Here is a 17,664-nt window from a genome sequence, read left to right on the forward strand (position 1 = left end):
CAGAACCACTCAAAACAGTTTGAAACAGTTTCCAATCGATTTGGCAGATCGAAAATAGTGCATATTCCAAATTTCAGCTTTCTAGGACAATTTGGTAAAATTTTGATTTTTACTTGCATTTTTGGTGTACATTTAATTTTTTAAAAATTCATTAAAATTCAAAAAGGACATTTTAGCACTTGAAATTTTGACAGGTGATCTAGAAGACTGCCTTTGGCAAGAATTTAAACAGTGGAAATTGATAAGCTAGAGAGATGGATATTTGTAATTTTTTCAGATTTTCTTTGTTGAATAGATATAGCTTTACCTGTGTACACAAAACGTCAAATGCTCCCCAAAAATCGAAAAATCAACTTGAGCAGCTGAAAATTGGGGATGATGGTTTTTTAAGGTCCTCTTTCCATCAGTTCAAATTTTGTTCCAACCGATGATTATCATGTGGGAGGTTCTCTTGTTAGTTCGACATTTTAGAGGAAAAAGCTAGCCTATGTACACTCTCTCTTAAAGTTCGGACTAATAACACCGTAAAGGTTTTCTTTTCTTTCTTTTTTTTTTGCTGAAATACAGTGCTGAAAAAAATTGAAAAAAATTCCATGGATTGGCCCTCAGTCCACACACCAAAGGAAATCCAAATCTTTTGGCCAACGTGCTGATAAATAGAAAGTCTTATGTAAAAAATAAAATTTTTCTGCATGAGGGTGAGAAAAGAGAGATGAGCGAAATTTTTTTAGCTCTCAAATACTTCCTTAGTATGTATAATCCCAAAAGTACCCTGTAAAAATCCGAGCCAAGGGGAGATTTTTAGTTCCGTCTCAAAAATTTCGAATTTTTAGTATTCTAAAAGTGCAAACAATCAGACAAGCTGTGAAAATTAATTAAGTATGTTAGCTATTTTAAGTACTTATTAGGGTGACGAAATTCAGTTTTAGTCAGTTAGAAAATTTGAATCTGAGAGAAAATCGAACATACTAAAATGTAGACCTCAATCCAACTGTTCCAGCTATACCAAAAAATTTCAACAAATCCTCACTCTGCGGCACATTTCACATGAGCATGGCATGGAAACTTGATGAGGTGCCTGCCTCCGATTTTTTTGGGACCAAGATTTTAAGAAAAGTCGTCTTAACCCTCTCCCCTCAGTAAACAAAACTTCAGTTGTCCAAACCGACTTCTACATTTTTGGTGAATTTTTAAAAATTCAAAATTGACCATCTTCGGTGTTTTATGTTTTTCTTTTCAAATGCCTACTTCTTCAGCATAAATTACGAAAATCAGTTCCGAAACTAGGTAATATCAATTCCTCCAAACTCAATTTTAACATCTCTCGCCATCCCGTAGTCTCCAGCGTTATTTTCGATTTCTCCGGAATTTTAAAATTTCTCCAGAAATCGAGAAAAATAATTTGAATTTCTAAAAATTGAGCTGTGGCTTATTCTTATGCCCAAGTGAAGCAAGGGCAAAAGCAATCGAAAATTGATAATTTTTCAAAAGTAAAACATTTTTCAATGTGAGAAGTTTATTTTTTCACCCACTGATTTTTGACACAGAACAGAACAGGAAAATGATCTATCATTCTTGAAAGATGATGCGAAAAGTTGGTTTTTATGGCTTTAGAATTTTTTGTTTGTCAGGAAATTGTAATATTTTTAAAAATATGAACAAAGTCTGAACGAGGTGAGGGCAAAACCTATCGAAAATCCGCTGTTCATTTTTTCGGGACATGAAATTGTTTCCGAATTTTTGGTGAAAAATAGGGTATTTTTTGACAGTTTGACTGCAATGCATTGAAGAGACCTTTGTTGAAAAATTTTAAGTAAAACCACATTATTTTAGAAAAGTCAATTTTTCTACTCTTTAACTTTGGTCACAGAAAGGAAAAGGAAAATGATCTGCATACGAGCGGAGCGAAAGAGAAAGCTTTTGAAAATTTATAATTCATGAAGTAAGAACTCGTAGTTTTTGGTAATTCTATGATTTTCCCAGCTTACATAACTTTTAACCAATTTTTTCCAACTCACCCGAATTACCTGAAAAATTCTCAGCTTTTTCCAATGCTTATCTGTTTGGGGGGGTGAGACAGCTCCCACTCACCCTCCCATTCGGCACGTCTCTGAATTCCCTTCAGGTTTACAGAGGAGCTAGTTTTCATTACAAAAATCTCAATTTGTTTAAATCTTATTTTTGGTGTCTAATCAGTTAATACTATGACGTAATTTTTCAAAATTTCAACTCTTTTCACCAAAAAACCTTCGAAGGTACAATGAAAAATTGAAATTTTTGAAATATCCCGGAGTCAGGAAACAACAAAAAGAAAAAAAAATCGATTGGAAATAATACAAATTTGAGCCATCACTGCTTTAAACAAATGGCGTATATGTCAAACCAACCCTTCCGCCCCCCACCCGGGAATGAGGTTACATAATTCTGAGCCATTCTAAGACCTCTAGCATAATTTTCAATTTCTCCAGAAGGCGTGAAAAATTCGGATAGCTAAAAATTGAGTCGTGGCTTATTCTTGACCTAATTAAAGGGGCTAAATCACATTTGAGTCAATTTCCAGGCAGTCCCTCCAGTGGTTTTTTCATCATACGAGTATTATTCTTAATGATATCGAAAGTGAAGAATGTTGGTCAAAAACACACGAGGTAATCGTCAGGAAATCCTCAAATGTGGATTAGCCCCTTAATCAGGTCGAGAATTACGTAAGGTGAGGGAGAAACGACACCCTCACTGTGTATTTTAGAATTGCATGATAAATCATATTTTCATTTTATTTTACCTCAACATTTTTCTCTCGTGAATACTTTCGATACTGGTTTCCAGGTTTTCAGCTCATAAAAACCGTCTTTCATCTGAAAAAAATCAAATTGCTGCTCTGAAGCCTTAAACCTTCTTCATGCTCACTGAGGGACTAGTTTTCATTACAAAACCCCCAATTTGTTTAAATCATTCCCAATCTTTAAAAAAAAAAAAAAAACTCAGAAAGTACAATTGGAAATTGAGAAAATTAAGTATCTTGAATTGAGGAAGTCGTTTCTCAAGAAAAAAAGCAGGTTAAAAATAATACAAATTTGATCCGTTGTCATTTCATAAAATTAATATGAGACATAGACTACACCTAATAGTGAATAGTTGAAACACCAACTCCCGTCAACTCCACTCCAGACACAGTTGGGCTGTGTGCATGCGATGTTGCCGATGCATTGGGTCTCGTATCGTTATATACAAGCAGGGTGGCACCCTCTACAGAGAGACAGTGCGAACCAAATCTGTATAAGTGGTGGCACTCAACGTACGATCCGAGTCCCAAACAAAAATTTGGCAAACAGCATGCCTTAAGATGTACATGATGAAAATTGTGAAAAACATGGGGAAACGTTCCGAGACCCGGGATCGGGTCTCGGAACGTCGCGTCGGGCCTCGGACCGTCAGTATCATTTCCAGAAACGGGCCTGTATAAGCCGTAGTAAGCCTGTATATATATAGGTATTAGTATCCAGACTTGTCAACTAATGAATGGGTTAATTTTACTATACAAGTGGACTGACCAACTTCTCAACTATAGTTGACAAGTCATGGGTTAATTTTACTATACAAGTCAACTATGAGTTTTCAGAAACTTCCACCAGAGTGCGCATGGATTAGAAATCAAGGCGCGAGGACGAACGCAGGGTCTACAGTCAATTTGTAGTGAGTAGAATGTGATGCGCTGGTGGAGATGTATCTAAATACTTCGAACCTGAGTGTACAGGACAACAAATTTGACCTGAAATTTTTCAGTATTTTATTGGCCCAATGAAAAATTAAAAACATCAATAATTTTTATGCTGTTCAAGCTTTCTTGTGGTGTCTTAACTTCCTTAAAATTCAAATTACTTCAACTCCATTTTCAAAATTTTTCTTCAAAATTTAGCCTAAAAATCCGATTACTTTTTCTAACACGTAGATTTTTCTAATATTAAATTGAATCTGCAAATAAAATTTTGATAAGTGATTTAGAACAGAAATTATGCCAATTTTAAAATTTTGTTCACTTTTCAGCATATATGCCAAGCATAGTTGACATGTCTGGTCGCGAGCAAATATATATATGTAAAAAGCGTGCAAACCGAGATCAAAAATATATATACATAGTGCAAACCGAGATCACCGACTCATTTTTGGTGATCTCGGTTTTTTTTAGATGGCGCACGTTAATAACGAGATCACCTACTACCCCTGTGCAAAGTTTCAGCTATGATCTCGGTTTTAGCGTGAATCGTCTACGGATATACTTTTGTAGTTGAGTCCGATGTTCACTCGCAGCGCCGCGGTCGTGTCGTCGTATATTTCACGCGTTACGTTTCGCGCTATTACCGAGATCACATTATTTGACAACGTTGCATGCGTACCAATGCGCTTGTTTTTATTCTAGGTAGTGAGAATTTTGAAAGATGTTCTCTACCGATCGGCTATAATTATTTACAATATAATTACAGTTCCGAATTACTTTTTGCATGTGTTATTTCCTCATTCCAGTGAAAGTTTTTGGAGCTCAAGTTCATGTTCTAATTATGGTGAATTTTTTAAAACCGAATTTTGTTTTTCTTTTAGTCGTTAGTTGATGCACTTATTTTGAGCAGTGAAACTTACTTTTTGTCGCGAATCGAATCAAAATTTTGGCAAGGGAGGTTTTTGGCGCGGCGAATTCATTTTCGATGTCATATTATCATTATCACGCTTTCTTCTCCGTAAAAATAGCTCAATTTTGAGCTTTAAAATAGGCTATAAAAAATTGATGAAATATTGAATTTTTGATGACGTTTTCTGACTAATTTTAGGTCGCTGGGCACGAAAATGACTTTCATTTTGCAAGTAGTTTGCGAAATAATCACAATTTTTCACCAATAAGCCAATTTAAAATGACATTTTTCAGGCTCAAAATTTGAAAAAAAAAGTTATCCAAAAAATGACAGAAAACTGGAAAGCTTTAACTTTGGAAATCGTTTTTCTTCTCGTAGGTAATTCGATTTTCTTAGCATTTTGGTACAATTTCTGATACGTGCATTTGAAGTTGACTTTCATCTTAGGTCCAAAATTTTCAAAAAAATTATCCAGAAATATCGGATAAATTTGATTGGCACACACTTTTTCTAGACACAGCATAATTTTTCTAGCATTTTGGTGCGACTTTCTATAAGCACAAGTGCTTGAATTGATATTCTTTGACCGCATTTTTTTTTAGTCGCTGGAAAGAGTTTGAAAAATTTAAATGTATAGCTTCAACTTTGGAATCCATAGCTTTTTTGACTGAAATTTCCAGTAGGTACACGCATTTAAAATTATTATTCTTGCTGAAGAGAACTGATGAAATACCACGAGATTTTTGAATGGGACAAGTCCAGACAGAAAAAGATGCGAAGATATCGTCGACTCAAAGTTTCAGGTGCTAAAGTGCATTTTTTGAATCTTGGGAAATTTTCAGAAAGCAAATTTGGCTTGAAAAATCAAAATTTCTTCGACTTGACCTAGAAAGCTGAACTTCCGCATATTTATAATCTATTTGCAAGTGTCAACCCTCTGAATCGTTTGGAAACTGTTTCAAATTGTTTTGAGCATTTCAGGTGTCTCCTACATTAAAAGCTGAGATTTCCTCAAAATTCTTCCAAATTTTAAATTTTCAAAAATCTGCTGTATACTTCAAAACTGCTCAAAACCACTTCAAACTATTTCAAATCAATTTATTGGGTTGAAAATGGGTATAAGTATTATACTAAATTTCAAGTTTCCAGTCAATTTAGAAATATTTTATTTTTTTCTAAATTTTTAGCCCATATTTGGTATTTAAAAATTCACCAAAAATCGAAAAATACGCTTAGGTGCTTAAAATTTTGGCGAGGGACGTAATTTTTCACGCTTTGTCTATCTAGCTTTGTCTCGTTCATACATTTTATGTCAGTTGGAATACCTCTCTGAAATCATGTTTAATTAGGAAAAAAGATTTCCTAGTTGGCGCTGCCCAGTCCAATTTTTCGATTTATTTTCGGGTGATTTTTTTTGAAAATTTTGGGCCCTAATGTAGGCGCGTTTTCAGAAAATCCCATCAAAACCTGAAGAAAATTTTAGTACATATGCAACTGAAAAGGAAAATTTTCAATGTTTACTTTTTCTCAGGATTACATTTTCGGCTGTACCTAAGAAACACCATTTTAATTCCGTTTTGGGCGTGCGTTTTGGAAGTTGCTTCTCACAATGGAAAAGATTCAATAAAATTTATTGTGCAGCTCGCGCTTAAAACGGTATTTTCGGGAACAAATTTTTCAAAAACTTATTCAAATAGTTTGAACTTGAAAGTCGTCCTTTCTTTGCCTAATAACAATTTTCCGAGCATTGTGGCACAAATTCTTGCACATGTATTCATAATAACAATTTTTGAGCCCAAAATTTTCAAAAAAAAAATTCTGAAGAGATTTTTAAAAACTCAATTGAGCAGGTTCAATTTTGGAAATTGCTTACCCCATTCCTTGTATTATTTTCTTTGCTTTTTGAAAGTTTTCCAACACGAGTGCTAAAATTGTATTTCTTTGGACTCAAGAATTTTGAAGATCATTCAAAATCTACCGAATATTTGATTGGAAACTTTGGAAATTATTGCAAGATTCAGAGCTGCCCAATCGAATTTTTTGAAACTTTTCAGACGATTCGGTTGAAAATTTATATTATTTCTTAGGTCCAAAATTATCAAGAAATTACCTAAAATCCAAAACTGGCAAAAAATTTGATGAGAAAACTACTGATTATTTGATACGATTTCCAAAGTAAAAAATTCTTTATTCCGAATTTGAAGCTGCCTAATCCTTTTCTTTCAACATTTACCAGCGATTTTTTTTAAATTTTAGCCTAAAAAGTAGCATTAGTTCGTGAAATGCTCGGAAAATTGTCGTGTGGCAAAGAAAGGACACAATTCTTACAGTAACAGGTTCCCAATTCAATTTTTCGTAATTTTTGCATAATTTTTTTTGACGATTTTGGATCTAAAAACACCATCAGCTCGCGTTCCGAAAATTGGACACAAAAATCACGAAAATTATATTATGTGAAGAAAAGACAATTTTAAACTGTAAAGCAGCTCTATAAAATTTTTCGTAATCTTACAGACAATTTCTTTTTCGAAATTTGTTGTATCATAACTGTTCAGGTAGTCAAAAACAATTTTCAAAAGTTGAAGCATGCCTAATAGTTGAGAGGCCCGCATAAGGATCTATTGTACACCACTACCGATCCTCCGGGCAAATTATTTCTTAAAGGAGGAGCCCTAAGGATTTCTAGCCCCAGTAAAAAAGTGACCCGACTTACGAAATGACGGCTATTTTGATTGTCAGGTCAGCCAAAATTGCAACTTTTGCGTTCCAACATAGGGCTTGCAGAAATTTTTTTAAACCATACAATGGTAGATCGAAAGAGCAGGCAAAAATTTATCACCTGTCAAAATTTTTAAAATTAGGGATATATCCAATTTTCGACCTGCCAAATCCATTGGAAACTGTTTCAAACCGTTTTGAGTAGTTCTGGAGTCTTCAGCAAAGTTTTGAAATTTGAACTTCCACAAAATTTCATCAAATGGAGTTGGAAAACCGAACTTCATTCTGCAAACTAATTTTAATACTCCATGAAGTGGACTGCAGGTGGTTTTCAAGTCGTTTAGGAGCTTCCCGCAACTTTCTACTGGAGCCTCCGGTAGATTTTTGAAACTTGAAATTTCAACAACATTTTTATGAAATGGAGTTAGAAAGCCGAAATTCGCTCTGCTCAGTACCTACGTTCTGAAGTTAATTCGGACAGATTTTGTGGCATTTTTTGACAAATTAAAGTTTTCAAAAAGGCGCAAGAGGCTCCAAAATGGAAGCAAAATGGTGAATTTTGAAAATTTTCAAATAAGTAGAAAATCGGATAAATCGATGCACAAAAATACGTTTCAAACTGGAATACACAGATTTAAAAAAAAAAGGAAAAAAAGGAAACTTTATCGATCATGAAGGTCATTAACAAGCACCAATTGAGATCATGCAACCAAACTTGTTGGGATCACCCCTAGGCGAAATCACTCCCCCTTCAAACTTCCCCCAGAGACGGGTCGGGGGCCCGGTCTGCTGTCAGACAGGTACGCGTGAATAACGACTCCTGGAGCTTGGCAGAGATCGAGCCCTAGGCAACCGCCTAGGGGTTTGGGTCAGGGTGGACGATCCGTCTCACTCTCCCCCCCCCCATTCCCCTTCCCGTCCCTCATCTTAATCTTGGGGTGAAGGTATAACTATAACCTATAGGATAATTAATAGTAGTTAATATTAGTAACCTTAAGATTAAGATTGTTTTTCTTTTTAATTAAAAATAAACCCTCGGCGCCTAGTGCGACCGAGGTGTTTAACAAAAAAAAAAAAAAAAAAAAAAAAAAAAAGCTTAAGATTATTTGAACGAGTTTTACAGCGTTGAGATTTCTAAAAAGTAGCTGGAGCTTCAAAATCACTTAAAACCACCTGCAGTTCATTTCATATCGTATTGAAATTAATTTGCGGAGTAAATTTCGGCTTCATAACTCCATTTGGTAATATTATGATGTGAAAATTTCAAGTTTCAAAATTCTGCTGGAGACTCAAGAGATTTAAAAAAAGTCGCTGGAGGCTCCAAAATGATTTGAACCCTCCTGATGTCGTCTTCAGAGGCTAAAAAGTTGCAAGAGGCTCCAAAACAACTTGAAATCCATCTGCAGTCGACTTCGTAGTGTATTGAAATTAGTTTTCTAAATGTGAGGGCGCATACGAAAAGGGACCATACGACCAAAAAAAAAAAAAAGTTCTCTGAAATGGTTGTAGGAACAACAATTTCGTATGCGCCCTCACAAAAGAAGTTTGGCTTTCTAACTCCATTTGATGAAATTTTGTGGAAGTTCATGTTTCAAAAATCTACTGGAGGCTCCAGAACCATTCAAAACAGTTTGAAACAGTTTCCAATCGCACAACGCTCGGAGAATTACCATAAATAAGTCAAAGAAAGAAAGGACGATTTTCAAGTTTAAAGCTTCCCAAATTATTTGAGTAAGTTTTTGAAATTTTAGGGTTTAAAAGTAGGTACCATTTTAAGAACACATTTTGGAAATTGCTTCACAAAAGGCTAAAAAATTATTTTTCGGATTGTAAAAAGCAGTTTCCAAATTTGAAGCTGCCTAGTAAATTTTTTTGAATCTTTTCCATTGAGTATAATTTCCAAAGCGCACGCCCAAAAAATGAAATAATTTGGGCTTAAAATTTATGAAAAAATCATTCAAATAAACTGCAACTACAAAATTTGATTCGGGAGTTTCAGCTTCAAAAATTGTTTTTTTTTCGTAGTACACCTGCCTAATACAATTTTCTTAACGTTGACCTCTCCTCAAAAAATATAAATTAAGTTCGTAAAACTGATTTCAAATTATGATTTACTCATTTAAAAAAACACAAAATTATTTATGACTTTTCTCATACACTTATTTTCACCCTATAAGAGAACTGCGCAGTATGCGCGGTTTTAACTGGTTTCCTAGTTGTTTTTTTTTTTTTTTTAATTTTGTGCTCAAAATGTACCCCTCTTGGGCGTGCGTTTAAAAAATTGTACTCAATGGAAGGGGTTAACAGAATTCGACTGAGAAGTTTCAATTTTAAAAATTGTGTGTTCCAAGACACAGTAGGTATACATTTTTCAAGACAATTTTTCCGTTCTATGACAGACGCTTAAAATGGTACATATTTTATGATTCAAAGTTTTGAAAATTATCCAAAAATTAATGAAAAATAGTTTGGAAAGCTTTGAAGTAGAAAATCGCTCTTTCTTTGCCTTAGAGTAATTTTCTGAGCGTTTTGTTACGATTTACTACACGTGCATTCATAATAATATTTGTTAAGCCAATATGAAAAAAAATTGCCGAAAAGATTTCAAAAAACTTCATTGGGGAGGTTCAACTTTAAAAATTGTTTTCCCTAGTCATTGTATTATTTCTTGGCCCTTTTGAATGGAATTTTCTGACACGGGCGCTGAAATTTTATTTATTTGGAGTCAAAAATTTACAAAAAAAAAAAAAATTAAAAATCTACCAAAAAATTCAATTGGAAACCTTGAGCTGCCTAATCTAATTTTTTGAAACATTTCTTAGGTTCATTCAAAAATTACCTCAAATCCAAAACTAGCGAAAGTTTGATGAGAAAACTTCAGATTATTTGAGGCGATTTCCAAAGTAAAAAATTTCCAATTTCAAAGTTGAACTTGCCCAATCCTTTTCTTTCAACATTCTCTGGGGATTTTTTTGAAAATTTTGAGCCCACGAAGGCCAAAAATAACACGAGGTCGCACGTTCAAAAAATCGTACCACGTAATACGTTCGAAAATTGTCATATAGCAAAGAAAGGACACAATTCCCAAAATTACAGCTTCCCAATCTGACTTTTCGTCATTTTTGGATACCTACTATTTTTTTTGAAGATGTTGAATCTAGAAATGGCATCTTGGGCACTCGTTTAGAAAATTTCACCTAAAAATCACAAAAAATTATATTACACGAAGAAAAGACAATTTCTAAATTTAAAGCGGCTCTTTCGAAAAAATTATAGGGCCTGAAAAAACATTTCGTTGTATTATAACTGCCCAGACCGTGGATAACAATTTCCAAAAGTTGAACCTGCCTAATCAATTTTTCAAATCTCTTAGTGATTTTTTCTAGTAGCTAGAGGCTAACTATATAGAAAAATTTACCAAGTTGAGTTATGCAATTGAATTTTTTCATATTTTCTTTAGGTAATTTTTTGAACATAGAAAATCGCATCGCAATGCTTGGAAAATCATTGCATGACAAACAAAAAGAACGATTCCCAAACTCAAAGCTTCCTAATCAAATTTTTAATTCGTTTTAGATAAGTTTTTGGGAAATTTTAGGTCATAAAAATGAGTTTTTCGAGTGTGAGTGTTGAAATTTGCTCGCAAAAGACTACAAAAATTAGCTACCTAGTATAAAAATTATCAAGAGTTAGATTCCCTACCTATAAAATCAAATTTTTCTTACAGTTTTTGGATATTTTTTCGAAAATTTTGGCATCAAAAACTATCACCATGGACGCACGTGAAGGAAAATTATCATACGACAAAGAAACAACAATTCCTAAATTTCAGACCTCCTCAATTAAATTTTTCAAAAATTTGGGTCTGAAAATTCCATTTTGGGAGCGCTTGTCAGAAATTCCTTTCAAAATTGCAAAGAAATTACATTCTCAATTTTTCGGTCATTTTTGGATAACTTTTTTTTAAATTTCAGTCCAAGGTATCGCGTTTTAGAAGGATTCAAAAAAATTTATTGAGCAGCTTCAGCTTTACAAAATGCTTTTTCCAACTTGAAATATGATTTTTCAACTTCTTGTTAGCAATTTTCAAAAGGCTTGCTTAAAATGGTATTTCAAGACACAAATTTTTCAATAACTTATTCAAATAGTTTGGGAAGCTTTCAATTTGAAAATTGTCCTTTCTTTTCCTTATAATGATCCTACACGTGCATTCGTAATAAGTAATATTTGTTAAACTCAAAATTTAAAAAAAAAAGCAAAATACTTGAGTGGACAGGTTCAACTTTGGAAATTATTTTCACTAGTCATTGTATTATTTTCTTGGCCTTTTGAGTAAAATTTTTCGGCACACGCGCTAAAACTGTATTTTTTTGGACTCATTATTCAAAAAATGATTCAAGATTTACCAAAAATTTGCTTGGAAACTTTGAATTTTGAAAATTGCCTAAGAAATGCAAGATTCAGAGCTACTCAATCAAATTTTTTGAAACCTTTCGGACAATTATGTCGAAAATTTATTTCCTAGGTCCAAAATTTTCATAAAGTTTCCCCAAATTCAAAACTAACGAAAATTTGATGAGAAAACTTCAGATTAATTAAGACGATTTCCAAAACAAAAAATTCCCGAATCTAAAGTTGAAGCTGCTCAATCCTTTTCTTTCAACATTTTCGGGAGATTTTTTTTGTTGAAAATTTTGTGCTCAAAAATAACATAAGGTCGCACTACTAAAAATCGTACCTACTAAAATGGTAAGAAAATTATCGTATGGCAAAAGGACACAATTCCTACACTTACAGCTTACCAATTTCATTTTTCATCATTTTTGCATAATTTGTTTGATGATTTTGGATCTAAAAACACTATCTTGAGCACGCGTTTCGAAAATTGCGCCAAAAATCACAGAAAATTATGTTACGAGAAGAAAAAGCAATTTCCAAATATTAAGCGGCTCTATCAAATTTTTCGATTTTTTCTCGAAATTGCAGGCCCTGGAAGATTATTTTGTTGCATTATGACGGCCCAAACTGTCAAAAACAACTTTCAAAAGTTGAAGAGCTACCTAATTGATTTTTCAAACCGTTCACATTTCAAAGCTAGAAAATTTGCTAGGTTGAGTTATGTAACCAAATTTTTTGGTATTTCTTTGGGCAATTTTTTTAAAACTTTTTGGCCCAATATAAATTTTTTTGGAAAATTTTAGGCCATAGAAATAAAATTTTCGAGTGTGAGTGTTGGAGCAAAAAGCTACAAAAATTAAGTAATAAAAATGATTGCCCAGAGTTACGTTATTTAATCAAATTTTTTTTACCGTTCTAGGATAGGTATTTTTTTTAAATCTTGGCTTCAAAAAGTAATTATCGACACAATTATGATTCGGCAAAGAAACAACGATTTCTAAATTTCAGAGCTCCTCGACCAGATTTTTAAGTAATTTTTGAGAACTTTTTTCAAAAAATTTGGGTCTGAAAATTCTATTTTAGGCGTGAGTGTTAGAAATTGCTTTCCAAATCCCAAAAAAATACATTCTCACTATAAATGATGATTTTTAAAAGTAAAACTTTCCAATCAAACTTTTCGATCATTTTTGGATAACTTTTTTTTTTAAATTTCAGTCCAAAAAATGTCATTTTGAGCTCGCGTATTGGAAATTGTACACGAAAAGCTAAGAAAATCATTGGAGAGGCAATTTCCAAAGTCTATGCTACAGAATTTAATTTTTTCAAACAAATTTCGGTCTTTTTTCGGGAATTTGGGTACCAAAATCGCATCAAAACGCTAAAAAATTGTAACCTGACAGGATGAGAAATGGCACAACAAACAGAGAACAATTGAAATAAATTCCCAAAGTATGATATTTAAAAATAAAATGAACATGCATGAAATTTATTTAAAAAATAAACAATCACGCAACTGAAATAGTTCCAAGCTCTTGAGAAATAAATCGCGACTACCAAATATTTATCATCAATTTATCATCATTGAGAACGGCAACAGCGCACTGATCTCGATCTATGCTGAATTTATATTCGAGAAAAGTATATATATAAATGGATCTCGGTTTCAACGTGGATCTTCTGATCTCGCTTTCAGCGTGTGCTATATATTTTCAAAAAAATGCACAAATGTTCAAAATAGGGACAGAAGTGCCCTCTATACTTCTCCAAATGACACAAAAACTTGGAAGATTTCAACATACACCGATTGAACACATACATTATTGGGCTTCACGGAAGTGATCTCGGATTGCACGTTGTATATGACTGATCTCGGTTTGCTACAAATATGTCTATATATATATATAGAGATATATATATACAATTTTTTTTTTGAATTTTTGATTTAATTCGAAAGCTACGAACTTTTGGATCGAAGTGAATATGCGAAATTATAGAGATCGTAGAGGCCTACTTAGATTTCAAGTTTCATCAAAATCGGTTCAGCCGTTTTCTAGGTAATGAGTTTTGAAAAATTTCGAAAAAAAATTTTGTCGCTCGATAAACTTGGAAGCTGCGTTCTTTTGGAACTTGATGATGATGCCAAAATGTTCGGCTAGTAGCCTAGTTGTGACATTTAAAATTTGATCAAAATCGGTTCAGCCGTTGCTGAGAAATTAAATTTTTAAAAAATTTTGTGCAAAGTCACCCCCCGAAAATTTGAAAAAGCTCATTTTTGTTTTCGATTACGTAAGAAAGCTACGAACTTTTGGATCATGGTGCAAGTGCGAAATCATAGGAATGGTGATGGACTTGTGATACTTCAAGTTTCAGAAAAATTGGTTCAGTCGTTACTCAAGGTAATGATTTTTAGGTGAAAAATGTCGAAAAAAAATTTTGTCGCTCGATAAACTTGGAAGCTTCGAACTTTTGAAACACGATGATGGTGACAAATTGTCCGGCTAGTATCCAAGGGCTGACATTTTGAGTTTCATCAAAATCGGTTCAAAGGTTCCTGAGAAATAAATTTTTAAATGAATTTTTAAGTGAAAAATGTCGAAAAAAAATTTTGTCGCTCGATAAACTTGGAAGCTTTTTTCAGCATGAAAAGTTGTCCATAAAATATTTTTTTCAGAATTTTTGAGAGTCGGAACGATATAAAAACTACGTTTCGAAACTTTTTGAGCTAATTTTTTGTACGAAAAAAGTGGCAACACTGATTTTTATGATATCACCTAAATATCACCAAAAGCCTTTCAAAACCCCTAACTATGGGAAAAAGTTCCATTTTGGTAGGTAAGTCGGTTATCGAGTAACCCACTGTTGAAATGGATGATATTTTAGGTTCACTGAAAACTTTGACACCCCCTGGCTGCCTTTAAAAATGAGCTAGGGTCATCCCTTCAAAAGGTCTTTCCACAGGAAAAATTTCAAAAAAATCGCCGAACCCCACTACCACTTCTTGGTCCAATTGACGTGGAATGACCCAGGAGTAATTGCCCCCCCCCCGACCCTCCGGGACAACTTTTTTCTTAAAGGGGACATCCTAAGGAACATTTTAAAGCAAACTTGCCAAAAAAAGTTGGCCTTACTCACAAAATGGTGGCCATTTTGATTGACAGGTCAGCCGAATTCGCAGATTTTGCGTTTCAAAATAAGACTTGCACGACATTTTTCAAACTTTACAAAGGTAGATCGAAAGATCATGCAAAAATTCATCACCTGTCAAAATTTAAAGTGCTAAAGTGCGTTTTTCAATTTTTGGTGAATTTTTGAAAATCCAATTTAGGCCAAAAATGAGGGAAAAAATCAAAATTTTACCAAATTGACCAAGAAAGCTGAAATTTGAGATATATCTACCCTATTTTCGACATGCCAAATCGATTGGAAACGATTTCAACCCGTTTTGAGCGGTTTTAGAGACTCCAGCAGATTTTTGAAACTCGAAATTTCCACAAAATTCCATCAAATTGGAGTTGTAAAGCTGAAATTTATTCTAAAAACTAAATTCAATACGCTACGAAGTACTGCAGGTAAATTTCAAGTCGTTTTGGAGCCTTCAGCGACTTTTTGAAAATTCCTAAAGCCTCCAGCAGATTTTTGAAACTTTAAATTTTCACAAAATTTCATCAAATGGAGATGGAAAGCTGAAATTGACTCTACACTCCAAGTTTAATACCCTCTGAAGACGACTTCAGGTGGGTTCAAGTCATTTTAGAGCATCCAGCGACTTTTTTGAAAATTACTGGAGCCTCCAGTACATTTTTGAAACTTGAAATTTCCTCAAAATTTCATCAAATTGAGATGGAGAGTCGAAATTCATTCTGCAAACTAATTTCAATACGCTACGAAGTTGACTGCTGGTGGATTTCAACTTTCAAGTCGTTTTGGAGCCTCCATCGACTTTTTGAAAGGTTGTATGGCGTTTTTGTGGAAAATTGAAATTTCCTAAAAGTAGCTAAAAGCTTCAAAACCATTTGAAACCACCAACAAGTCTGCGAAGTAAATTTCAGCTTGCCAACTCCTTTGATAAATTAATGTTGCGGGAATTTCAAGTTTCAAAAATCTACTGGAGGCTCCAGTAATTTTCAAAAAAGTCGCTGGATGCTCTAAAATGACTTGAACCCACCTGAAGTCGTCTTCACAGGGTGTTAAAATTGGAATGTAGAGTAAATTTCATATTTCCATCTCCATTTGATGGAATTTTGTGGGAATTTCGAGTTTCAAAAATCTGCTAGAGGCTCCAGAACCGCTCAAAACGGATTAAAACCGTATCCAATCGATTTGGCATGTCGAAAATAGGGTATACCTACTCCAAACAGCTTTATTGGTCAATTTGGTAAAATCTTGATTTTTTCCCTCATTTTTGGCCTAAATTGGATTTTCAAAAATTCACCAAGAATCGAAAAAGGCATTTTAGCACTTGAAATTTTGACTGGTGATGAATTTTTGCATGATCTTTCGATCTACCTTTGTAAGGTTTGAAAAATTTCGTGCAAGTCCTATGTTGAAACGCAAAATCTGCGATTTCGGCTGACCTGTCAATCATAATGGCCGACATTTTGTGAGTAAGGCCAACTTTTTTTTGGGCAAGTTTGCTTTAAAATGTTCCTTAGGATGTCCCCTTTAAGAAAAAAGTTGTCCCGGAGGATCGGCGGGGGGGGGGTGCAATTACTCCTATTGTCATATGCCGGACTAAATGTTTATGATCAATTTTTTGATTCAGATCGGTATCGTGGGAAGAACGGGTGCTGGAAAAACATCTTTATTGGCGGTTCTATTTCGATTGGGATATGTAAATGGGTCGATCATCATCGATGATATGGACACCAGTTTCGTGCGACTAGAAAAGCTACGATCGAAAATCTCCGTCATACCGCAAGATCCAGTTTTGTTTTCTGGCACATTGCGTCGAAATTTAGACCCTTTCAAGGAGTACAACGATGATATATTATGGAGAGCTATCGAAGATGTACGTATAATTAGGTACTTATAATACCCACCTTCCGGAAAAGAGACAAGTCTTGAAATACCTATTGATTATATTTTCGCGACGACGATTTAATTTGGCGATTTAGGTACCTACCTAAAAATTTTACTGCTCTTTCTTCGCCACAGTGAAAGTCGATGAGCTTCGCGAAGCTCCGTCCTGTTAGAATATTTCATGCCTCATTGATCTATACATTTACATTCGTTGATACAGATATTGTACTTTGAAATGACGCGTTTTTATTTTCATCGCAGGCGCAATTGAGAAAAGTGATCACCGAAGCAGACGGAAAGGGATTGGATACAGTAATCACAGAAGGTGGTAAAAATTTTAGCGTTGGTCAGCGGCAGCTTATATGTTTAGCACGTGCCATTATACGTAACAATAAAATACTTATTTTGGACGAGGCAACTGCCAATGTTGATCAACAGTACGTGCATATCTATTGAGCCTATTGCATAACCTAACTCTATAACCATACCTTTACCTACGGTTTTATTGTGCATAGGACTGATAGTATTATAAGGAAAACAATTCGAGATAAACTGAAATCACGAACAGTATTAACAATAGCCCACAGACTGAATACGGTAGTGGATTCCGATAAAATATTAGTGATGGATCGTGGAACGATAGTGGTAAGTTGTCATACCATAATCTAGCCCCTCCTTCCACCCCAAAGCCCAAAGCTCTCTACATCTAAATCGTAATTTCGATGATTTTTTTCATTTACAGGAGTACGGGCATCCTTATCAATTATTACGTAACCAAAACGGATTCTTTTATAAATTAGTTTCCGAAACAGGAGAATTTGTAGCAGCAGCTCTGACTGATGTAGCCAAAGATGTATGTAAAAGTGACTTCTAATATTCCAATTTCAGTTCCTGCCAAATTACTCTA

General features: G+C 34.1%; 1 protein-coding gene across 3 annotated transcripts in view; it reads left to right on the plus strand.

Annotated features, from left to right (window-relative positions):
* Positions 1-17,664, plus strand: part of LOC135839749 (ATP-binding cassette sub-family C member 4-like) — a 41,230-nt gene that overhangs the window by 22,773 nt on the left and 793 nt on the right. For all 3 annotated transcript variants that reach the window (XM_065355924.1, XM_065355923.1, XM_065355925.1), the window contains 4 exons: positions 16,501-16,746; positions 17,019-17,194; positions 17,273-17,402; positions 17,500-17,610. In XM_065355924.1, the coding sequence (XP_065211996.1) occupies positions 16,501-16,746; positions 17,019-17,194; positions 17,273-17,402; positions 17,500-17,610 (663 nt within the window). The remainder of the gene's footprint in view (positions 1-16,500; positions 16,747-17,018; positions 17,195-17,272; positions 17,403-17,499; positions 17,611-17,664) is intronic.

This window comes from Planococcus citri, chromosome 3 (assembly GCF_950023065.1).
Source record: "Planococcus citri chromosome 3, ihPlaCitr1.1, whole genome shotgun sequence".
NCBI classification, from domain to species: domain Eukaryota; kingdom Metazoa; phylum Arthropoda; class Insecta; order Hemiptera; family Pseudococcidae; genus Planococcus; species Planococcus citri.